At 39.2% G+C, this 26717-nt stretch overlaps 1 protein-coding gene across 1 annotated transcript in view; it reads right to left on the minus strand.

The window, feature by feature from the left end:
- Positions 1-26717, minus strand: part of IL16 (interleukin 16) — a 769621-nt gene that overhangs the window by 453249 nt on the left and 289655 nt on the right. The window contains exon 12 of the mRNA XM_044077894.1: positions 21787-21904. Coding sequence (XP_043933829.1) covers positions 21787-21904 — 118 coding nt within the window. The remainder of the gene's footprint in view (positions 1-21786; positions 21905-26717) is intronic.

Raw genomic sequence — 26717 nt, forward strand, 5'->3', positions numbered from 1 at the left:
ATGTTACAAGACCACACAAGAATTACAAGGAACAGGAACTTTACATAGGTACAAATTTAAGTACAAATAAAAAGATAAAGTGTACAATATCTAAAAGAAAAGAGATAATATGCAAGTAATGCAAGAGATGAACAGTAATAGGTATCTCATGTAAGAGAAGAGTAGTAATAGAAAAAACTACCCAGGAGCAATACAGGGGCAAAGCCAGTTAGCATTTAGATATTTTTTTAGGGCAGTTTTAAATGTGGACAGGTTTGGATTATGTAAGATGTGCTGAGGAAGATTATTCCTGTCCTTGGCTATTTTATAGGAGTAGAGGGAGTTGGATGATAGTTTTAAGACAGGGTCACTTTTAGCATTATTTTATTGGATGACCTTAGGAGCCTGCAGTTATTGTTAGGCTGTAACAGGTTTGAAAGAGCTGGGCAGTCAGTGAGATTGTATATGATTTTATGGGAAATACCAAGTTGCTTTAGCACTGACAGGTTGGGAGGTTCCAGCCAGCTGAGTTCTCGGAGAGCTAACAGTGGTGTGATTTTTGGGGGTGATTGGTGGCAAACTTAACAATTTTGTTATAGCAGGATTCTAGTTTATTAATGTCAGTTTTGGATAGGTTGGTGAAGATCTGAGAGGAGTAGAGGAGGGTGGATAGCAAGTGAGATCTCGCTGTGGCAAGTCTAGCTTCTTGTGTAAGGTAAGGCTTAACTCTGTAGAGAACTCCAAGTTTGGAGTGGACTTTTTTGATTGTGAGGCAGATGTGTTTATCAAATTTTAGAGCATCATCTATTGTAACTCCAAGCAGCTTAGTCTGATTGGTGTTTTTGATAATTGCACCATTGGACAAGTATATGGAGAGGCATGTTGTTATGAGTTTGGATGATTTGTTAGAGAAGAATATAAGTTTGGTCTTATTTGGGTTGAGAATGAGTTGATGGTTGGTGAGGTACTTTTCAATGTCCAGGAAAGATGTTTGCAATTTATTTTGAAGTTCTTGAAGGGCATGGGCTGAGCAGATAAGAGAGGAATTATCAGCTTACTGGATGATGGTGGCATGTTAGATGGCAGTATTAAGATTATTGGTAAATATAACAAAGAGGAAGGGTACAAGTACGGCGCCTTGGGGTACCCCTGTGGTGACTGATAATAGAGGAAAGAGGTTGTTTGCCCATTTAGTAGCCTGTTGGCGGTTAGATAGATAACTATGGAACCGCATTAAGGTAGAGGTAGTGAGATTATAAGTGGCAAGTTTGTTGAGTAGTAGTTGGTGGGATACTGTTTCAAAAGCTTTTGACATGTCTAGGAAAATAAGTGAGAGTAGTTGTCCTTCATTTCTGAGGTGGTGAATGGTATTTGTAAAGGTTATGAGGGCTGTATTAGCACTATGTTTAGGTCTGAAGCCGTGCTGAGAGCTGGACAGTAGGTTGTTAGTAAAGAGGTGATACATGAGTTGCTGGTGAATACATTTCTCTAGGATTCTGGCAACGGCAGAGAGGATGGCAATGGGTTGGTAATCTGTGATATCTCTAGATGGGCTGCCATTATGTCGAGGGTATGACATTAGAAATTCTCCAAAGGTTGGGTACATACTGAGAGAGCAATTTATTAGTATGGATATGGTTTAGGCAGTGGACTGAGCAATACATTTTAGGTAGTCATTTGGAAGCTGGTCAGCAGCTAGACAGCAGGGTTTTAGTTTACATAGTAGTTTTTTATGTAGGTAGTTTGACTGGCTTTAAAATAGAAAGAGTTGGTGACAGCAGAGGATGGGGAGGGGACAATGGGTGGTAGGTTTAATTTTGTTGTTTAAGAGAGCAATGATAGAGTAGATGAAGTGAGAGTTGAACTGTGAGGCAAAGGGCTCAGTGGTATTACTAGTGAGGGGAGCAGGGGTGGAGGTTTTACCAGGGTTAAGGAGGTGGTTGATGTTATGCCAGAACCTTTTTTGGGTTGTGCTGGTATTTTTGTTGGCAGGTAAGATAGTAGTTTTTTTTATCACTGATGACTCTTTTCTTAGCTTGGTTTCTAAGATGCTGATAAAGGGTAAAATCACTTGTGTTTTTAGAAGAACGGTAAAGTGAACAGGCTCTATCCCTTTGCTTCATTAGTTTTTTAGTGTCATTAGAAAACCAAGTGAGCTGTTTGGATTTTTGGTGAATTTTCCGGAAGGGGGTAAGGTTATTTAGTATTTCAAGGAATTTGTTGTTGAAGTATTTTACAGCATGGTCTAGTTGCAGGCTTTTTAACGGGGACCAATCACAATGATGTAATAGTATATTGAAAGGGTCTGAGGAGAAATTCTTTTTGCTATGGATGGATTTGCAAGGGATACAGGTTTGGATATGTATTCTTCTCCTGATTAGAAATGTAGGGGTATGATCCCCTAGTGCGACTGGTAGACAGCCTGCCTGGTACCCTAGATTAGGCTTATTGATTAATATCCAGTCAAGTAGTGATTTTTTGTTAGAGAATTTGTCAGGGTGTGTGTGTGTGTGTGTGTGCGTGTGTGTGTGTGTGTGTGTGTGTGTGTGTGTGTGTGTGTGTGTGTGTGTGTGTGTGTGTGTGTGTATATATATATATATATATATATATATATATATATATATATATAAATAGAGAGAGAGAGAGACACACACACACATATAGTACTGTGACGACCATGCCCTGGCCCAGCATCAAGGATCCTCAGTCCCAGGGAGGTTGTCTCATAGTGTCTTCATTTTTGAGGTGGTGAATGGTATATGTAAAGGTTATGAGGGCTGTATTAGTATCTCTAGGATAACTAAGACACACAGTAAAGTATAATTTCCCTTAAGTGCACACAGAGATCCAAGTCCTCAATAAGACTCCCCACTGGCACAGCTATAGGGTCCAGGTCTCAGCCTAGCTGGACAAGCTGGAACCTTCAGTACCCTATCTGTCCAGCCAGTGCTTCGTGTCCCTGCCCAAGTTGCTGACACAACACACACATACTTTGCGATAAGTATTTATACAACTTCACAGACACTCCTGGGAAAGGCTGATGCAGATTCTCCAGCTGTGCCCCTTTACCCAGACTATACAATAGTAATTACTGCCACCACCCAACTAATAAATATCAGCTACTAAAAGGCCCTTAAAAGGGTCTCCAATGATTACTGTGCAATATTATAATCCAATGGTAGTATGACTAACAGTCAAGGCTTACTTTAGAGTGGCCTATTGCAATCATCTCTATAAATATGCAATGTACTCTAGAGCTTATCTCTACATAAAACCAGCCACAGGTAGAAGGTTTTAAAAACATTTAATAATAAATAATTAAAACACAAGACAAAACTACTACACCACAGAGATATTTAGGAGTTCAGAGATCACACAGAAACTTAAAATAATACAGTAGGACAGGTCTGATTTCAAAGAAAAATACCTAATTAATCTTTACTAGCTTTAACTATTCCTACAATAAATCACAGTGATAGAAACTTACATGTGAGCATAGGCATAGTGCTGAGTTAGATATCCAAGATCAAAATGCTTTCAGTCTCTTATGAGAAATAGTATTTAAACATTACTAGCAAACGTGTCTCTAAGGCCCTCCCAAATTACATCATTTTAGACACTTAGGTTTTCGCAGTATTCATATTGCATCATCTTAACACCTGGTCTGAGTTATCAGGCCACAAACTGCTTTATTTAGCAATCTAACACCTGCACAGAAACTTACAACAATAGAAGACATTTCACATGTATACTCTAACAGAAGCTAAAGCAATAAAGCACATTTCACATCTAAATTCTGGTCATAAACTTTAGCCTTAAACCAATGGGCATGAAACCTTCATCCAGCCGCACTGGAGCCGAATTCTAACATGAAAGAGTCACAACATGCTTCACTGGGCCAGTAGAGTGCAATGTTGTCAAATATTTTGCAGTTCCACATTTCACAGTATTCTTTACACTCAAGAAACATGCCTGCATTTTACATTTATTATCAAGAAAACATGCCTGTATTTTACATTTATTTACAAATGCCAGAATTATATATCAAATTCTATTTGACTAGGCTGGCAGCCTTTACCCATCTCTCCCCAATCGTCACAAGTACATACACATTTTTCAAGCATTTTTGTTAGCTGACATAAGTCAGAGATTGGTCAAACATCATTTGGGCTGAAGATTTTTTGTGGGGGATGGACAGTAGGTAAATAATTGAGGTGGGACTTGTTTTTTAGCCAAAGAGAGGTTATATATGTATGTTAGTATTTTGCACATATTGCTTTTTAAGAATTTTTGGTTGGGATGCTGTTTGGGTTTTCCTTCCTTTCTCATTTCCTTAGTTACTCTTCTGCAGATTTGTTGGAGATGGCCAGAAAATGAAAGGTGGTTAAATTTCATTAATCATTATATCAGGTTGTGAATTTGATGTCAATACATTTTGCGTAATTGTGTTTTGGTTATTTATCAGGGGAGGAGATGAATGCTTTCATATTACCAAGGCAGTTTTTGTAAATTAATGTGAGCTATGTACTTTTGGTTTGTCCATCTAGGCCATTTCTTTTATTACTAGCCAGAATTTCTTAGGTTGTGAGAAAATGTCTTTTTGCTTAGCTGTTAAATTTGTAAATTTTGCTTCCTTTATTCTGAGTTTCCATTATTTTTCTGAAGAGTGGAAAAAAAGGTTTGATTTACAGGTTTTCTATTTTACTTCCATATATTTCAGGCTTTGGTATGTTGTTTTATTACACCTTTCAGAGCTAAGGTAATCAGTCAATGGGCTGTGCTGTCCTCTTAGGTGTTTTTCATGTATGGAACATATTTTCTCATATACTCTTTGCACATGATGTTTGAGTATATCGATTGCTTGGGGGAGTCTTTTTTTCATAAAGAGTAGTCCAATTTATACTGTTAAACTCCTGTAGAATTTGAACAACTTTTTATTCACCTACAGTCCTGGATTTGATTTGTGTCTTTCAAAATACAGGGTAGTTAGTATGCATAGATAGACACTTATATTAAGGAGACATATAACTGAAGTAAGTATGTGAGGTATATTGGCTATTATTTAATATAATTAGAGTGCCTTTATGCTGCGGTAGCATTGTCGCCTCACAGTAAGATGCTGTCCGGTTCGACTCTCAGCTAGAGCGTCTTCTGCACGGAGACATGCGTGAATGGGCGTACTTTTGTTGAAGGTTGTGCGTCAGGGCTGGCAACTCGGTACATAAAAATCAACTGCCAATCATTAGCAGACCGGAGTTCCGCTGTGGCGACCCCTAACCGGGAAAAGCTGAAAGACACAACAACAACAACAACAAGAGTGCCTTTATTCGTGCTTGAGTTACGTCTACTTGGGGACTTTACTATTTGTGTGAGTTTGTATTGATTAAGAAGTGGATAGTTTTGTTGGCTTTTGGGGTCTCCTAAACTAATGTTAAAGTCCCCAAGAATTATTATATTGCCTTTACTGCTTTTTTTTTTCATTATACACTGTAACGTTCTTTCTAGCATCTATGAACTATAGAGAGGTTGGATGTTCACTACTGCTGTAGTTATTTTAATGTGGTTGCATGTTATTAATGAACAGCTTGGCTGAATTAGTGAATAATCATTTGGTGAGGTATTTTGTCCTAGGAATGTTATAGATATTTTTGGGTTTTCTTTATTAATAATATTGTGCAAGCTCCAATTTTCTGGCTTAGTCTGTTGTTGAGAAATAATTGATACCTTTGTTGAATGAAAGTTGAAAGACTTTTGTCATCTTTAAGCTATGTTTAGATTCGTAGATTCATAAATATTCCAAGGCTGTTGAGCCTTATAACCATTTGCATCTTCCATTATCTTTCCTCATATTGCACTTCGTTTCTTCAGGAAGGCCATAAGAGTCGATATTGGAGTAAATCTGTGAATACTCATCCAGTTAATTAAGTCATGCTTGAAAGAAGGCAGGGAGTTGTATGCTTAACATTCAGGGAAAGTTAATTCTAAAGGTGTGAGAGGTATTATGCTATAAACCTATCCCTCTACCGGGTTTTATTTATCTGCTGATGAAGATTTAGGTCCCTAATCCTAGTACTGGTGGAACCATTAGACTTGTAAAGATACAGAAGGTCTAGGACAATCCGATCTCTAATAACATTTTAGTGAGACATAGATCTCCACTTAGAAGTCTATAAGATCCTGGGTAAAGGCTAGAGCTTCCAGATAGCCTAGATAAGAACCTTTGGGGATCTCTCTAATTATTTGATATATTTAGCCAGTTACATCCTGGAGGGGGCATTGTGCTCAATAAATGATCTGATTACTACTGAGTATAGGGACGTAATTGTCTCTTTATACCAAATGACAGAGATCCCCAATGGCTCTTGTAAAGCTGGTTCGCATCCAGGAACCCTGTGTATCATAAAAGATGAGTCACAGGATGAACAAGTACAAAAATCACAACAGAAATGCAAGGAGATAGCTGTCCACAGCGTTAAGGTAGAGGACTGACTTTACCTCCTTATTATTTGTGAAAGATGAAAAAAAGACTTAAATGTTACAATATTAAGCAACAGTAATAAATAATCCAACACTTCACATGTTAATTCCTCTTCTATGAAGGTACTGAAACAATATTAGTCACTGAAATAACACAGCTTTTATTCATGATAAGCCCTTTTGTCCACCAATTTTTCAATAACAGCTTTAACTGATGGAAAGCAAATATAAGCATAAAAAGCACAAAGGATCATAAATTATAAATGACAGCCTCATACATAGCAATGAGCCTAGTCTACAACTAAAAGCTATCCTGATGTAGCACAAGTCATTTTTTACTATCTAAAACTAAAATAAGAAACAAAAAAAGTGTTAATAAAATGAAGACCAAATCAATTTAAGTGCAGAAATAGTAATTAACTCCTAATCTGAGCAGCTACATCCTAATCTGAGCAGCATTTTACCCCAGCTACATCCTAATCTGAGCAGCATCTTACCCTCACCAAGAATGATGCCACAGTACAAAGACAAAATGATCAGTTTTAACAATTGGCTTAATTACTGGTGTCATTCTAAGGGGATCCAGTGTCTGTCTGCTTGGGATGACATGCTTGACAAGCCACGCTGCTTCGCAAGGGTTGGTTTGCACCTGTCACCCCTGGGCTTCCGGATATTGGCCAAGGCTCTTGCCACCCCCATAGTGCCTTTTTTAGGCAAGGTTCAAATGACAAAACTACCTCCCTAGAAAACACAAGTGGAAAAAAACTAAGGGTAATGCTGCTCAATGCCAGAAGTCTAAACCTCAAGATGCACGCCCTCGAAGCCCTCCTCAGTATGGAGAACATCGATGTCTGTGCAGTGACTGAAACCTGGTTCAAGGCTCCTGAGAGCACCCCAGCACTATCAGGTTTTACCTCATATCATGCTTTCCGCCCCAAAACTTGGACCGAACCACAAAAGGAGGGGGAGTATCCATTTTCATCAAAGATACCCACACCTCCAGGTTAGTGGCAACGCACGAAGCATTGGAGACTATCCAGGTGCAACTAACCATAGGCAAAACTGCCTTACAGTTTGTAGCATGCTACAGACCACCCTCTCAAACTCAGGAACCCCACACAGCCTTCCTGAAGATACTGGAGAGTATGAATGTCTCTCCAAATACCATCATTTTGGGAGACTTCAACTACCCAAACATAGACTGGGAACATTACTCAAGCCCCAACACCTTAGCCCAAAGGTTCTTAGAATTCATAAACTCAAATGCAATGGAACAACTAGTTACCATTCCCACAAGAGGAGACAATATACTAGACCTGATCATCACAAACATGGGGACAAAATGCTCCACACCGGAAGTACATCCCTCTTTGGTAAGATCAGACCATAAATTAATCTCACTGGAAATCCACATCCCGCCCCCACCCCCTGCACAAAAGACCACAGTGAAGAACTTCTCGAAAGCAAACTTCACACTTCTTAAGACTGAAGTAATATCTTTCAAAGCCCCTGAGCCAGTGGAAACCACAATCCACACTGCTGAATCCTTTGCAAATGCCTTCTATGGGCACCTTCAAGAATGCATGGATCATGCAATCCCAAATAAAACCAAGACCCATTCCCCCAAAGGCAGGCGCCCGGTCTGGTGGACCCCAGCCAGAAACAAACTTTACAACAGGAGGAGGAAGCTACTACATGACAGAGCAAAATCCCTGAAAGGGAAGGCATCTCTGATCAGTACTAGCAAAAAACTACGATCACTCATAAAATCATCCAAGGCCAACTTTGAGAGAAAAATCGCAAAAGACACAAAAGACAATCACAAGGCCTTCTTTAGCTATGTTAGAAACCTGGGTGGAAACTCCCAGATATGCTCAGAGTTAGTCCAAAATGACACAAAATACACTGAACCCACTGACATCGCCAACATTCTGGTAGACAGGTTCAGTGCAAATTTCTCCTCCCCCTCCCCCCCCAAAAAGAGAAATAACTATCCCAGCAGAGTGTAGCCTCCCTAACATCTCAGATGCCCAGGTGAGAGCCACCCTCTCTAAAGCTAAAAACACAGCATCAATGGGACCGGATGGTGTCCCGGGCTGTGTACTACATGAACTCCAAGAGGAACTAAACCCACACATAAGGCTGCTGTTTAATCTTAGCCTTACCACAGGATACGTACCCAAAGAGTGGCGTACAGCAACAGTGGTCCCACTTCACAAAGGCGGTGCTTCTACGGACCCTGGAAATTACCGCTCCATAAGCTTGACGAGCCTGGTCTGCAAAGCTATGGAGAGGATCATTATGGAACTCATAAACAAAGACACTGGGGACCTACAGACATTGGATCCTACCCAATTTGGCTTTGTCAAGGGCAGATCCTGCCTTTTGAACTTGGTCGACTTTTTTGAAACAGTCACTAAGGCCATTGATGAGGGTAAGGCAGTTCACAAAGCCTACCTTGACCTTGCAAAAGCCTTTGGCACAATACCCCACTCAGGCATCATAGAAAAAATCACCAGCTTAAATGTAAACCCATATGTCACAAGATGGGTTGCAAACTGGCTCAAGGACAGAACCCACAAGGTCAGAGTTGCTGGAGCTATGTCAGACTCTAAGCCAGTCACAAGCGGTGTCCCACAGGGCTCAGTCCTGGGACCCCTCTTGTTTGGCATTTATTTTTCCGAGGTACAGGCAAACATAGGAGGATTGTGGCTGACAAAGTTCGCAGATGACTGCAAACTGGGCGCCATAATTGATACTCCAGCGGACACAAACATCCTTCAGAGAGGCCTCATAGAAATGGATAATTGGTGCCAGAGCCATGGCCTTAAGCTGAATGCCAAAAAATGTATAGTCATCCCCTTTGGGAAAAACAAGGTACTGACAAATTACCACATAGGAGGTAATCCATTAAGTACGGAAGAGGTAATCAGGGACCTAGGGACCCAGGTTGACAGTAACCTCTCATTTGACACTCACATTGCCAAAGTGGTTAGGAAGACCTTCTATATTGCCCACCTTATCATGAAGGGTTTCACATCTAGATCACGAGAGGTCATTGTGCCCCTGTACTCTTCTCTTATCAGGCCAATGATTGAGTACAATGCCCCCTTTGGGATGTATCTCACCCGACACCTGCAGCAGTTGGAAAGACCCCAAAAGTTCCTCACCAAGAGGATAAAGGGTCTTAAACATATGTCATATGCTGCCCAACTGAAAAAACTCCAGCTCTATTCAGTCGTATACCGACTACTCAGAGGTGATCTGTGCCTGACGTACAAGGCCATGTCCAATCCTGAATTAATGGACATGCTCCACCTCAGAAAATCCAAATCCATCAGAGCCATGAGAACAAGTAACTTAGACCTCAACACAGAAATAAATAGAACGTGCTGGAGGGACAGATTCATAACCCAGAGGCTCCCTACACTCTGGAACAGAATCCCAGTCCATGTTAGGCAGAGCCCCTCACTGACTCTATTCAAGAGAAATCTCGACGAGTGGATGGGAGATCGTAGGTTTACCCCGGGGGTCATCTCTGTGTCACTACTAGACAGAGGCATAGTAAACTAAACCCTAAAAGGGCGTAGTATTCTCATCCTAAGGGGTGGTGTAAGCCACATACACTCTGGCTAGGCTTATAAATGCCCTAGGGCAGATAGCCTAGTACGAACCTATGAACCTATGAACCTAATCTGTCTGCACTCAGGGACAATGTGCCATAAAACTCCCTTTCAATAAAGGCTATTTAGCAACAAGGTGACAACAAGATCCTTCCAAAAGGAGTAATGATAAAAAAAAAGCAACAAAAAAATCAGAGTGCTGAAGTGAATGTGTGTGTATGTATGTGTGACAACGGCTCATGAATCAAGAAAACGGCATCCACCATAGTAACCTTGGAAAAGATGCAAAATAAATATCACAGTTAAAATATACAATTGAAATAAAACTGTAATCATAAGTGTATTAAAAACAAATGAACAAAAAAAGTGCTTTCATCCATAGGACTTCAGCAGATAACTGTTAAAATTCAGCAACCATAAAAAAATATTGCACTAAAAATAAAAATGTGTGGAAAAATGCAAATGACTATGCATATGTATATGTTGTAGCAGAACAGAAAACAAGCAGAAACATAAAAAATACAAGTCTAAAAAATGTCCAAGAAAAGTGAAGAAACACATTATGTCAAAACCATTAATAAAATAATTTGTGGTCAAGTACTTAAGTTAAGGAATGCATTTAATTGAACAAGCAGAATTGAGTCCAGGCAGGCTGTAGGTACTAAGGTGAATTTGCCATTCCACCTGCTACTTTTTAAGAATGGCATTACAGTTCTCCTTGAGTGGACCCATCTTGATTAGGTCCAAAATGTGGAAAGTGAAAAAAGAATGACCTGGTGGTTCACTGCTGTGCTTTGCTAGAGGATTCTTGCTTTGTTTATTTCTAATATCAGTTGTGTGTTGGGCTATCCTTTTTTAAACTTAGAAATAGTCTTTCCTGTGTAAAAGAAAAAAAAAAAAAACAGCACTGGCAAAAAATACACATACATACAAAAAATCATACTCGGAGGCTCTAACTCCAACTATAGCAAACTTCACCTTACTTAAGACAGAGGTGGTAAGTTTCACAGCCCCCACGCTAAAGGATAACAGTGTCCAACATGCAGGAACCTTTACAAATGCATTCTATGAGCACCTACAAGGATGCATGGATCGTGCCATCCCTAGCAAAACTAGGACTCACTCCCCTAAGAGAAGGAAACCAGTCTGGTGGACCCCTGCCATAAACAGGCTATACAATAGGAGGAGGAAACTAGTTCAGAAAAAAAGCAAATCCCAAGAAGGAAAGACATCCCTGATCAGTATCAGTAGGAAACTAAGGTCCCTCATAAAATCCTCCAAGACTAACTTCAAAAGAAAAATAGCCAAGGATTCGAAAGACAACCACAAAGCCTTCTTTAGCTATGTCAGGAATCTAAGTGGCAACTCGCAGATATGCTCTGAGCTGGTGCAAAATAGCACAAAATATACTGAACCCACTGAAATTGCCAACATCCTGGCAGATAGATTCAGTGCAAACTTCACCCCCCCCCCCTCACCCCAAAAAGGGCCCACAACAATACCGGAAAAGTGTAGTGTCCCGGAAATCACAGACGCACAGGTGAAAACATCCCTTTCAAAAGCCAAAAGCACAGCGTCAATGGGGCCAGATGGTGTCCCAGGCTGCATCTTACACAAACTACAGAATGAACTAACCCCCCACCTAAACACACTGTTCAACCTCAGCTACTCCACAGGCTATGTGCCCATAGAATGGCGCACAGCAACGGTTATTCCGCTCCACAAAGGAGGGGCCACAACTGACCCTGGTGACTATCGCCCGATAAGCCTGACTAGCCTGGTCTGCAAGGCTATGGAGTGCATCATCATGGACCTCATTAACAAAGACATTGGGAACCTCTAAACACTTGACCCAACCCAGTTTGGCTTTGTTAAGGGCAGATCATGCCTACTAAACCTGGTTGACTTCTTCAAGACAGTCACCAAGGCCATAGATGAGGGGAAGGTAGTTCACACAGTCTACCTTGACCTCGCCAAGGCTTTTGACACCATTCCCCCACTGGGGAATTATAGAAAAACTCACTAGCCTGAACATAAACCCCTACGTCATGAGATGGGTTGCCAACTGGCTTACAGACAGAACTCACACGGTAAGAATAGCAGGCTCCAGGTCCGACTCTAAACCAGTCACAACTGGTGTCACACAAGGCTCGGTCCTGGGACCCCCTACTGTTCAGCATATACTTCTCAGAAGTACAGGAAAACACAGGAGGACTATGGCTAACCAAGTTTGCCAAAGACTGCAAACTGGGAGCCATAATTGACTCTCCGGCTGACATGGACATTCTCCAAAAGGGCCTTACTGAGATGGACACCTGGTGTCAAAGTCATGATCTCAAGCTAAATGCCAAAAAATGCATAGTCATCCCATTTGGGAAAAACAAAACACCCATGAATTACCACATAGGTGGCAGCCCCCTTAATACAGAAGAGGTAATAAGAAATCTGGGGACCCAGGTAGATAGTACTCTCTCCTTTGACAATCATATTGTCAAAGTAGTTAGGAAATCCTTCTATGTAGCCCATCTAATTACTAAAGGGTTCACATCTAGAAATAAAGAGGTTATAGTGCCCCTCTATGCATCACTCATCAGATCCATCATAGAGTACAATGCCCCGTTTAGGATGTACCTCACAAGACACTTCCAACAGCTGGAACGACCACAAAAGTGCAACACCAAGAGGATTACTGGTCTCAAACATATGTCCTATGCAGCCCGACTGGAAAAACTCCAGATGTACTCAGTGGAATATCGCTTACTCAGAGGTGATCTCTGCCTAACTTACAAAGCCATGTCCAACTCAGAATTGATGCATATGCTCCACCTAAAGAAATCCAAGTCACTGCGAGCCACTCACTCTAGTGAGCTAAACCTCTCCACAACAATAAATAGAACATGCTGGAGGGATAGATTCCTGTCACAGAGACTCCCCATGCTTTGGAACAAAATTCCTAATTACATTAGGCAGAGCCCCTCATTAACACTCTTCAAGAGAATCCTTGACGAGTGGATGGGTAACAGAAAATACACCTCTGGGATCACTTCATTGGCTCCTCTTGACAGAGGTTCAGTTAATTAATCAATGGGGTGGCGAAAGCTGAAATACTCTGGCTAGGCTTATAAATGCCCTCGGGCAGATAACCTAGTACCTACCTATGAACTTGGAGCAGTGGGCCCTGTAAACAATATTTTCACTATTACAGTTCCCAGCCACCTTACTGTTAAATTTCTTAGCTGTACTGGGGCAGATGAAAAAATCTCTACAACTTTGTTTTATGTTGATGGGGAGTCTGTTCCCCAGCAGTGGCATCCTCTATAAGATATACTTTTCCCTCCAAACCATTCTATTGATGTTGCAGAAGACATTTAGATCCATAACTGAGTATTTCTGATACAACTTTTGACTTGCTGATGTGCAGTAAATCCATCAGTAAAGGGTCAGAGGATGCCTTGTATGCCAGACACATGTCACTTCTTAGCAGCCTGTGGGATACTGAGTATAGTGACAGGGTTTTGAGTCAGTTCTATAGGACATGTTATTTAGGCATTTTATTCTTTTAGTAAGGTATATTTTTCCAGTTGTTGCATGTGTGTGGACAGATACATGCCAAAGGGGGCATTATATTCAATTGTTGGCCTAATGAGTGCTAAGTAAAGGGGGCAATGACATCCCTAGCTCTAGACACAATCCCTTGTGGATATCCAGGCCAGATTTCTGGCACTGTACCTAAATAAAAGGCAACAAGCTCAGGTAGCAAGTGGGTAAACGATAAATCCAGCAGGGTATATTGCTCTTCAGAGTTACTGTAGTCTTGTGTGAAAAGGGGTACTGTACCTAATTAACAGATAAGGTGTTCTGGTAGTTGGTGTATAAACAACAAGTCCACTTCAGAATATATTTATATCTCCGCATGGCCACTGTAGTCCTATCAGAGAGAGGCTTTCCTTGACATATTTCTGATACTGCAGCTAATTTAAAGGTGAGATGCTCAGGTAGCAGGTGGATAAACACTAAATTCTCTATAGAGTATGTATATATTGCTCCACAGAGCTGCTGTAATTCTGAGAGAGATGGGGTGTCCGTGCCAGGTTTCCAGTACTGCACCAGATAAAGTGAAGTCATTTGAAAGTCTGGGAATGGCAGGGAAAACTAATCCAAAACCCTAGTAAAGTCTGAGGAAAAATACAACACAGCTTGCTAGTTTGCTATGTGCTTTACATTGGTTATCTAGAAAATGAATACACACCATTTTGATACCCAGCATGTGTACAAATGATTTTTCATTAGACATTCCATTACAGTTAACTGATTTCATTACGCATCTATTCTACCTGCTCCAAAATACATACATACATCCTTAAGTAAATAAATAAGAACATTATACGTGCCTACATACATAACTTGTGCATTTATGTTGAAACTTTTATTGTTTATTACTGATAATATTGTATTGCTCTTACCAAATTTTATTTTCCCCTACTCCTGATACCAAACCAGCCAAGTCTACAACGAACAATGCCACATTCTCTTTCTCCCCAGTTCATACAGCCACTATAAAAAAACTACTACAGAAATTAAAACCTACTACACTTGCCATAGATAACTTACCCAGTGAATACCTCAAAATTGCAGCTGAATCTGTAGCCTTCCCAGTATCAGTCCTTATAAATAGATCCATTCTCAAAAACAAGGTCCCTCAACTGTGGAAAATTTCCAATGTAATCCCACTTCATAAAAGGGGACCTTCCACAGAACTGACAAACTACTGGCCGATTGCTATTCTTTCACCTCTTTCTAAGCTACTCGAAAGATGTATTCATCTCCAGGTCATGAAATTCTTACTAACAAATAAACTTCTCGCAAACACTCAGCATGGGTTTCGTCCATCACATAGTACCACTACAGCTGACTTATCCTTCACTAATACCGTAAACCATCACATGAATAACAGCAACTTTGTATCTGCCATCTTTCTAGACCTATCAAAAGCTTTTGATATGGTCTCCCATATCAAACTAATAGATGCATTAACTGAACTATCCTTCTCACCATCTGCCGCAGCATGGTTCATAACTATTTATCTGGCTGACAACAATCTGTTCTATGGCAGGGTGACCTATCTCCATGCCTTCCTTTATCCATCAGTGTCCCCCAAGGATCTATCTTGGGCCCTCTCCTTTTCTTCCTCTTCACTAATTATTGACACACAGCTACTTCACGTGGTTCTATAATACAGTATGCAGATGATTCAACACGTATCTGTGACTAATAATCTGCACACAGCTACTTCACGTGGTTCTATAATACAGTATGCAGATGATTCAACACTTATCTGTGACTATTAATCTACACACAGCTACTTCACGTGGTTCTATAATACAGTATGCAGATGATTCAACACTTATCTGTAACTATTAATCTACACACAGCTACTTCACGTGGTTCTATAATACAGTATGCAGATGATTCAACACTTATCTGTGACTAATAATCTGCACACAGCTACTTTACGTGGTTCTATAATACAGTATGCAGATGAGTCAACACGTATCTGTGCTGCCACCTCTCTATCAACTCTTCATTCTCAAACACAGGAATCTTTCACTTCTGTTGAAACATGGTTAGCCAATGCCCATCTAATCCTGAACCCAAACAAAAATAAATTATTACTCTTCCAGCCTAACAAGACATCTGTCTCATTCCCATCGTTCAACATAACACCAAAGACAATAGTGTGATCTCCCTGACAACCCATACAAAGCTTCTTGGAATGGAAATAGACAATACCCTAAAAATCTGACTTGCATGTCTCCCTAACTATAAAAAAAGTCCATAAGAAACTTGGATGTCTGTATAAGCACAAAAGGTTGCTGACAACAATGGCTAAAATTACATTAGCAAAAACCCATCTGCTCTCTACTCTACTATATGCCTCTCCAATTTTAATTAATCTTAGGAAAACTGACTTATTTAAGCTGGAAGCAGGTTATAATAAACTGCTAAGTTTGCATCTGACTGCCCATATAGAACACATCATTGTGCAGCTTTAAGGATACTAGACTGGCTTGAACTTCCCAACATTATTCTTTACAACCAACTCTCTCTAACTCACAAAATTGTAATGCAACCAACTAGAACCCCTGCACTACAAAATCTCATCCTTCCTTACAGTCCCAGCAGACCACTTCACTCTGACAATGAGAACCTACTCACAGTCTCCAAGGCCAACAACACTGCATGAGAATCTTTATTATCCAACTATATATCTTGTACATGGAACTCCCTTCCTAAATCCATTCTGTGAATCTCATCCACTAACCACTTTAAGCCATCACTTAAAGCTTATCTAAAAAAATAAGTGGCTATGTTCCTGTACTAACCCCTCATGGGTGCTCTGATGCATCACAATATACCCAAAGCATATCCAACTTCTCCACCGTTGTTTAATCCTTTGTTCCTACTGACCTGTCTTAACCTTATATCTTGACATAAGTCATACCTGCAAATAGTACTAGCTATGTTCAAAGCCTAGGTTTTGTTGTCAAGATGTAACAAATTTGTATGTTCTTGTGTATACCACATTTTGTTTACTTTATACTTTATTGATTATTGTAATGTGTGTGTGAAAATTTACTGTTACTCATGGAGCTTTTATCCCCGGGCCTCTGCTGAAAAAGGACCTGTGTCCTGTCGGACTTCCCGGGTAAACAAATGTTAAATAAATAATAAATAAATGAAATAAATTTTATTTTGTTAGCGCTAAAAAATGGCCTGATAACAAGTTTGCTTGGTATTTGTTGTAACCAAGAAAAGGCATGCCAATATGGCAAATTAGCAGATAAGGAAAGAACAAAGACAAGGGACAAAAACAGTCATTGCAAAAGAATTTTGTTTCTAGAAAGAACTAGAGAAACTCTTGAAATTGATCCTGGTCATAATATTAAGAATGGCAGGTCTACTGAGTAGGTTCAGATTAAGAATTCTGTCTTTAAACTTAGTGTAATCAGCATTAGTTATTTCCAAGAAAATAAAGCAAGTTTATTTGTCTTTAAAGAGGCAGTATATGTGATTTCTGAAGGAGTAAAGGAGAAAGAATTGCTTTCACAAAAGCATCGGAATAGATTTAACAAATTGTCTGCCATTAGGTAATGGCTGGAAACTTGAGCAGTTTCTTCTGGTCAATAGCTTAGCCTTCTTAAGAATGCAGACTGAATGAAAGCTATGTCCAGATAGCGGTAACAGTTTGGAAACAAAGACTTGCTCATGTTGTTATAAAACAAGACCAGACAGACTGACATACCTGAGCTGAAATTGCTGGCAGCAGAGCATAGATTATGAAGTGCTTATGCAGACACAGCAAATGCATGCAGTACACAGTCGGTTATATACTCATTTGAGTTTGCTTATAGGAAAAATGCAAGAACCATAATAGCTCAGATAATTCCATTGTAAAGATTTCCCACAAAAAAAAACAACATTTTAAAGCCCATACTGGCATTTCAAACCATAATTATTTCCATATTTAAAGATGCACGAAGAAAACTTTCTTTAACATTACTAGTGAATGTATCTTAATATAATCATCCCCCCAATATCAATAACTAATTAATCCAGTTTAGGTTTATATTGATCTGCAGCCTATCAGACTAAGATGCTGAAATACAGGACATTCTCTGTCTGGGATGGCAACCCCCTACAGGTTCTTGTCCTCTACACACACAGCTGGGTGCGATTTAGAACAGTAAACTGACATAACCACTGTGTCTTTAGTGGTAAAGGAAACTATAATACACAGAGGAGACCTCATGTGACATACAAATTCCAGTAAAACAGTAAAAGGAGGTTTAACCCTAGCTGCTGGTACTACGCGGAAACAGAACTATTGACTATATCATTCTACCATCCTTACGTTTAGTCATTTTTACAATTTTGCTGGTTTATATGTCTCTGTCTGTGTGAGTGTGTCTGTGTGTGTGTATATATATATATATATATATATATATATATATATATATATATATATATATATATGTGTGTGTGTGTGTGTGTGTGTGTATATATGTATGTCTACATTAATTATATGTATGGTTTATTGACTGTTGCAGCCCTTTGCCATATCTGAGCCTTCTTGTGAATGTAAGTGTTTGGAAAAGAAAATAAACTTAGAAAAAAAATGCACAACTTGAATGCTATCTAAGGGTGTAACAGTTTCTGTGGGGGAACTTGTGGTGGTGGTACATGAAAGCTTTTAGTGAAACATTTATAGAAAATGCTGAGCTATTCAACTTGTCACTTTTCTCAAAGATAAAGGGAGATTACATTCAGCAAATGAAGAGATGGTCTGATGGAAAAAATGTAGCTTGTATACCTAAGTAGAGACCGAAACCAGCAAAGGGGTTCCACACTGGATTTGACTGCATCAGCATAAGAAAAAAGAATACCTAATCTGTGTGAGTATGAGATAAAATGATGTGGTTGCATCAGGCATCCTTAGGATTTACAGTATAATACCACTAAAACTGCCACAAGATGGTTTAGTTATTCCTTCTGTTGCTACTTTAGGAATGAATACTGCAATTGAATCATTAGTGGTCTGGTGGCCCTTGACCACCTATATCTCAACAAGTCAAACAGCTTAACTAACACTAGAACCAGAGACCTGAACCTTTCTCAGCAGATAAGCAGAAGATGAGAGAGAGAGATTCATCACCAGCATCTCCCCTTATCTAGAATAAATTTCCTCTGCAACATATGCAAATTGACCAAATCAAAGTTACCTATGTGTTCTGACAATGCAGTAGCTCAGTAGTTTGCTTATTTTTGCTCTCTTTCTATAATTTATGCTTGTATTCTCACTTTAATTTTTAAAGGAAGATCTCTTCCAGAAAGTGCCCTCCATAGCTGTAACATACTCTGCTCTCAGTGATTACTCTGCAGGAAGTTGGTGCTGGTAATCAAAACAAATAGTAACTGGAAACAAATGGTAGACTAGTCACAGAAGCAGCTAGGTTTGGCAGATAGTGTGAGCTACATAGCCAAAATCCACACCCCCTGTCACTCAGATATGTGTACAGGACGTTGATTGGTTCTTAAGAGCTTATGACAAAAACTGTCACACCCAAATATGCTGTACTCGGTCAGCTCCAGCACAGTTATATTTACTGACTCCCCAGGATTTCACTCACCTCACTCTCAGCACACTGGGTTGTTTTGTCAGTTTACCAATAGCAGTTGAGATGAGCGTTAACCAGACTGTGTTCATTCATCTGCAGACACTCAGTATTTTCCAATAGGGGCTAGTGGAACCTTTCCAATGACAGTACCCATTGAGTTATATTCATAGTACATCGTCAGACTTTTTAATCTGATACCAAGACTACGGTTAATGATCACTCTATTGATGGGACTGCCGATATCACATTATGACAGCCGATAGCCATAATCTCTCTCCTCAAAAGAACAGCAACAGTCATGCTAATCACTACAAAAATAAGACATCATCAACAATCTTTGTCAAATAAAAAAATGAAAATTGGGAAGTGACATTAAATCAGTCAAATACAACATTTATGTTAATAAACCCTGCCCCTAATTAATAAAATATAACACAATATCACAAATTGGAGTTATCTGATACATTAGTTTATAATGATTTAGATGTAATGCTTATTCATGAATTATTACTTCTGATTTGTGGTTTTATTATGTTTTATTTTTTACAAGTGGGGTTTATTAGTATAAATGCTATATCTAACGGATTGTTATGTCAGTTCCTGAGAAGTCTGTTGCGGCCAAGGTGCTGGGAGATGTTTGGAAGTTAAATTTGAGGGTCTTTGTTATTGTTCTTTGAGAAGTTGGATCTTCTGTTTGTTACAGAACAAATAACAATGCATTGCTTTTAAAAATAATCTGATTGAAAGTATAGAACAGTATTTCAGTTGCACAAAGAAAGGAGAAATAAAATGATGTCCTATGTGATAGTCTAATGACAGATACATCTGTAGTTATTTCTAAGTTCTTACAGTTCATTACAACAGGCTCAGATGAGGTCATGGAAGGTATAATCAAGACATTGGGTGAGTTAGGGGAGAAATGACTCCGGAGGGCATTCGTGACTGTATAGAGAGAAATGTGCATTCCAGATGACTGAAGAATAAGCATTTTAGTGCCACTGAACAAGAACAAAGTGGACATTCACAACTGTGAGCATTATGGAGGTAACAAACTCATGTCACACTTCATGAAAGTGATGGAGAAGGTGACCAATAACCAGGTATGTAGAGTAAGATAGGAGATGAGCAGTTTGGATTCAAATCAAGAAGCAGCACAACCCCCTATTTGCAGTGAGCCATATAGCTGAGAAGAAGCTAGAAATGGGGAAAAAGTCCGACTGGACATACGGAAAGGATATGACAAGGTCCCAAGAAAGCTGATTTTTACAGTCCTGTAATGGTTAAAGTCCCAGAAATATTGGTAGAATTAGTGCAGGTTATGTACAAGGACCTAATGACAGATGTATGAACAGTGTTTGGACTCTCAGAGGGGTTCTCAGTGGTAGTGGATGTGCATCTGGGTTCATGTCTGAGCCCACTGCTGTTCATGCTGGAGATGGGCTACATTAGAAATCTGGTTAATGGGGACAGATCAACAGATCCACTGAATGCAGACAGTGAAGCACTGCAAACAGTCTGAACAGGAACTTCAGCAAATGATATGGACTGGAATACAAAACTGAAGGTACAAGGGACAGACGGCAGCTGTCATGGCAACAAATGAGGGAAATCATTAGAAGCTGAAAATAAAAATAGAATGGAAAATAGTGGAAAAGATTAAGAGCTTCAAGTATCTGGGTGGGGTGGCTGAGGATAAGGGAAGTCTGAATGAGGAGGTGTAGCAAATTGGCATAGCGTGTCAGAGGTAATATGTGAGAGAAGAATGTCAAACAAGCTGAAGAATAAGGTGTACAAAATAGTGGTGTGACCAGCAGTATTGAAACCTGGGCACCGAAGGCAGAGTAGTTGAAGCAGCTTAAAGAGATGGACAGGAAGTAACTGAGGTGGGTGGTAGGATACACATCGTGGGACAGGCAAAAAAAAATTAGTATAAAACAGCAGAAGCCAAAATGGCGCCTGTTGCACTGAAGGATAAGGCTAACAGATTGTAGTAGTTCAGTCATATGTGAAGAAAAGCAGAAGACAGTTTGGTGAAGAAGATATGTGAAAACCAAGAAGAAGGCAAGAAGAAATGGGGATGGGCAGCCAAGAAATGGATAGATTGCATAACAGAAGATATATGACAGTCAGGTGTGACAGTTCAAAAAGGTAGGAGAGGATTACTGGATCAAGAGAGATGGTAACAGCTGAACTAACACTGGATGTAGAAAGTGGGAAAAAGGGGGTTGATCATGACGATGATTGTAATAACTATGATCTTGCCATTCATATTATTTTCAATATTCTGAGTCTTACAAAAAATAGTTTTGATTTTCAGTGTTCTGTATCACACAGAAGCATAGCTTATCTGTACCATCTCTTTGCAAGTTTAAGCAACTATATGCTGAAACAGTTTTACATGTACTTGGACTATATTTAGATTAGCTGTTTTCTTCCCTTTTGCACAGCTTAGTACTGAAATTGAATTTAGTCACTAGGGCAGAAAGTCTTGGTTAACAGTACACATATTTTCTGATTATTTGGTATCCTACCTTAGCCTTCCATCAATATGTGCAACAGACCCTGGTGCCAGAGTATGAATGAAGATCCCTGTATGACTGTCATCATATGAGACACAGCACAGACCAATTCCAAGACCAACACCAGCCTCTAGGAAAAAAGCATAAAGATGAACAATGATAAACATAATCATTTAAACATAGTTTGCTATGTTAAATCATAAATATTAATCTAGTAATGTACAAGACATCTTTTGGTATATTCCTGCTTTTAAATACACAATGTAATCAAAAATGCTACATATGCATCTTGCCAGCCTTTAGTTTTCTCTGGACATTTGAAAGCAAAGGTGGGCTCCAGATTTCTTTTTGGTAGGATATACCATGGGCACAGCACCTGGTTGTGGGACTGGTTAAGCCCTACCTACCCCACCTCATGCATACATTACATTCTGTAATACCTCAAGCTACCTGTATCCAATACGCAGATGATTCAACATTAATATGCTCAGCCACTTCTCCATCAGATCTACAGTCACTAAACCAAAACGTGTTTAATACAGTTGAGAAATGGCTTCAACACTGATGTCTCATCTTGAACCCCAAAAAAACAAAACTACTACTATTTACTCCCACCCGTAGGGCCTCCTCACTTAATTTTACTGTTACATCAAGTAATGGTACTATCATATCTCCTGATCCTACTACAAAACTACTTGGGGTACTAATAGATAATAACCTTACCTTTGATTCCCATATAAACAGTACTATAAAAACAGTCAACAAAAAATTAAGTTCCCTCTACAGGATCAAACCCTTTCTGACCCCACTAGCCAGGTCCACTATTGCCTGTACCCACTTAATCTCTACCCTTTTTATGCCTCCCCTATATATACTAAACTACGCAAATGTAATTTGCACAAGCTGGCCATCTCCTACAATAACATTGCCAGATTTGCAACTGGGACTACCTACAGAACCCATCATTGTAACAATCTTAAACAGCTAGGATGGTTAGAGTTGCCAAATCTTCTATTTAACCAACTAACAGTTGCCCACAAGATGCTGTATCAACTCACTAGCACACCAATACTTACAAATCTTATCACCCCCTATAATAACCTTAAGACCCTACGCTCATCTAATAAATTACTAATGCAAATAGGTAAAACCAACAATTTGGCTGGTGACTCTCTGTTCTCTAATACTGTGGATAAAACCTGGAACTCCCTCCCCAGTGACCTAACCTCCCTTTCCTCAATAACCCTATTTAAAAGAAAACTGAAACCATACATTAAATCGGAATGGTTATGCCCCTGTGCTAACACTGACTAATTAAATCACTTATCTCTGGATACTAATCACCATACCTGTATGTGCTAGTTACTTTTCTGCTACCAAAAAGAGAGTGTGATTCTACAGTTTAAAAAGTTTTACTACAGATTTCTTTGTATGACTAACCATAGCTAATATGTACTATAAATTTGTAAGCAGAAATCCAATGAATGGTAAAAAACTATAATGTACCTGCATTTGTAAAATGTCACTTACTGTAAATAATACTGTAATTGTGGAGCTTTTCTCCCCGGGCCTCTACTGAAAATGGACATGTATCCTGTTGGACTAGCCCGGACAACAACTGTAAAATAAATAAATAAATACATGATTTTTGTGAAGCTGTTGTTAAATTAATATATCATGCTTTGTGTACAAAATGTATTCAGAAATTACACACACGCACACACAAAAAACATTTAACAGCAACTCAATAGAACTTCAGCACTGGTAAATTTCATTGCTACATTTTATCTGAAGAATTGCAGAATTGATAACAACTTGAAGTTTGATGTGCATATCAATCAAACTATCAAAACCATCAATAGAAAACTTGGCTCTCTTTACAGAATCAAACCTTTCCTTACCCCACTTGCTAGAACTGCAATTGCCCGTTCCCATGTACTATCAACTCTTTTCTATGCCTCACCTCTATTCTTCAACTTAAACACACACCACTGTCACAACCTAAATCATTTAGGATGCCCTGAGCTGCCTAGCCTACTGCAGTTCAACCAGCTAATAGTGGCACATAAAGTCCTTTACCAACCAGAAAATACACCTGCATTAAAAAATATTATCAGCCCCTACACCAGCACCTGGCCACTGCGATCATCCACTAGACTTGGAACAGACTCACAGCTGACTTGACCCTAGAACCCTCACTAACTCAATTCAAAAACAAACTGAAGAAATACTTCAAAACTCATTGGTTATGTCCTTGCACTAACCCCGACTAGTGACCTCTCTATTACCTAGATGCCTTACCTTCAACTGCTTCTAACTTTTTTCTACCACACCATTTCAGGAAGGGTCAATTGTATAACTGCTTCTCAATGTGTCTTAAACCTGAATGTAATGTTATGTATGTAGAACTTTGAAAATAATGTTATGTTGTATAAAGTATTTTATAATAAGTTAGTACTATATGTGCTAAATGCTGGTATTGCTTATGACTGTAATCTGCTTGAAACTAGCATTTACTAAATGTTCAATGTGTATTATTATCTTGGAGCTTTTCTCCCCGGGCCTCTGCTGAGAATGGACATGTATCCAATCAAACTATCCCGGTCAACAAATGTAAAACAAATAAATAAATAAATATAACCAGGTAACAGAAATCATAGAACACAGTGCAAAATGGTGAAATGAGACTAAATATACCACCAAGATATAAACATTGTTTAACCATTATTTAAGGGGTCGAATGTAAGCCAGGCTGAGAGAAGGGGTAAAAGTGAGATTCACTGGGATGTCACTGTGTGTATGGAGAAATGCCATCAAAATGAATTAGGAAGTGATCAATCCAACATACAGTTTACTAGAGAGAATCTTAAAAACAGTGAACCTTAGGAAGGTACACAGGTATCAGGGTGGTTGTTTTTAGGGGTCTGCTTTAATTAACCGAAAGCTGATTCCAGCGAATGCAAATCATGCACTCTTCTTAACCCCTCCCTAACCCTAAGGTCCGTAACTACCGCACACTTACCCTACAGAGCTATACCCAAACAAAATAAATAAACCACACACATACACTAACCAAACCCCTACCTCAAACCCTACACTAAACGTTAAATACATTACCCATATTACATTACCTATCTATGCACTTACCTTAATCCGCACCCTAATGTCCGTAACTATCGCACACTTGCCTTACAGATCTGTAGCTCAGACGGGCCAACCAAAACACTTCCACATTTTGAATTTCGCAGTAATTTCACGGTTTTGTGAGTTTGCTTATTTCATGGTTCGATGCATTTGTATCAATAGATTTGCATTTGCTGGAATCAGCTTTTGGTTAATTAAAGTAGACTCATGTTTAGTGGTTTAGATGATTTATGATCTATGTCAAATCTACTTTTGAAGAAAAAGATGACCCCTAGGTGCAATCCATAGAAAGGCTATAGGAAGAAAGATGTATCTTAAGAATTCCAGGCATATAAATGTAGTTCAGGGCTGAAAGATATTTTATGATGAGCTATGGTGTAAGACTCAAAGCAGTAAATGTACTCCAGTGTTTATTCCAAGAAAATTGTAAGTTACCTTGTCAATAGATTAACAAGATAGCTGTAAAGTGTTGACTAAATCCAATCTGTTTACTGAGGACACCTTACATTTCAATCATCAAGGGACTAGGGTTCTTGATCTCAAACTGACATAGTAAAAATCTTTTACTCATGTGTGCAATAGCAGGACACACAGTGAGTGTTGTGACAAGCTAAAATGTCTGTTGTCAAGTTCTAGAAGTTTAAACATTAAAGTTAAATATCTTGAAGCTTTAATTGCTGGTGAACATTATTATATTTTATTAAATACTGAAATATGGTTTAGTGATAAAAACAATCCCTTAATTATTCCAGGGTATAAAAGACACTATGTATTTAAATCTAACAAGGATGCAAGTGTTTCAATTTATGTATCAACTGAGTTTATTTCCAGTTCTCTTCAGTGTTATGATAACTATGAACTTACTGTTGTTAGCATATCTGATTGAAAGAATAAATAGGTTCATAGGTGTGTACTAGGCGATCCTGGAGCCTTTACAAGCCTAGCCCATAGGATTACCCTGGCATCGTGCCACCTGACCTTAGTTCCTAGTTCGTCTGTCAAGTAGACCCACTGGAGTGCTCCCCAGGGTGACTTTTCTATTTCCCACCCACTCATCAAGATTTCTCTTGAAGAGGGCCAGTGAGGTACTCCGCTTGACATGTATGGGAAGTCTATTCCACAGCACGGGCAGTCTCTGGGTTATGAACCCTGTCCCTCCAGCCCGATTTTATAGGTCTTTCAGTCTGAAATTGGACTGTGATATGTGGTTTGGTCAAAGTGTACAAAGCTGTTTTAAAAGTAACTATGACTTCATTGCAGGTGATTTTAATGCTTTGGATGCTGGGTAGAGTTTCCCTTCTCCTAACTTAAAAAATGATCATCAATACAATATAATAGAATTTGCTGCACAATTATGCTCAAGAGGTAACAGGCCCAACTAGGACAGGTAAGACCCTCAATGTAATTTGGATCAATAATACATTTCAAGTTCAAGAATTATAACATTGGATCTGAACTGGGTTCTTCTAATCATTATTATGATCTTGCATGTTTAAGGTACCCACTTCTAGTAGGGCTTATCAAGAGCCCTAGGGGTTTGTGTAATGGTTAAGGTGTTTACCTCACAGACAAGAAATACAGGCTTTGATTCTCATTGGTGGTGGTGGGGGTTGCCTAGCCTTAAAATGGTCCAAAAGGGCAGCTAGCCTAATACTTACCTATAAACCTAAACCTAAAAGTTACTCTCCAAGAAGTATTATCATTTCACATTTTGTAGCTATTACTAGGGAAATAACAGCATGGAAATAGTAGATAGGAATGAATGACCTAAATAATTATGATGGATGGGATTTATAAAT

The sequence above is a fragment of the Protopterus annectens genome, chromosome 7.part0, assembly GCF_019279795.1.
Source record: "Protopterus annectens isolate FY-2018-M chromosome 7.part0, PAN1.0, whole genome shotgun sequence".
In the NCBI taxonomy this organism is placed as follows: Eukaryota; Metazoa; Chordata; order Ceratodontiformes; family Protopteridae; genus Protopterus; species Protopterus annectens.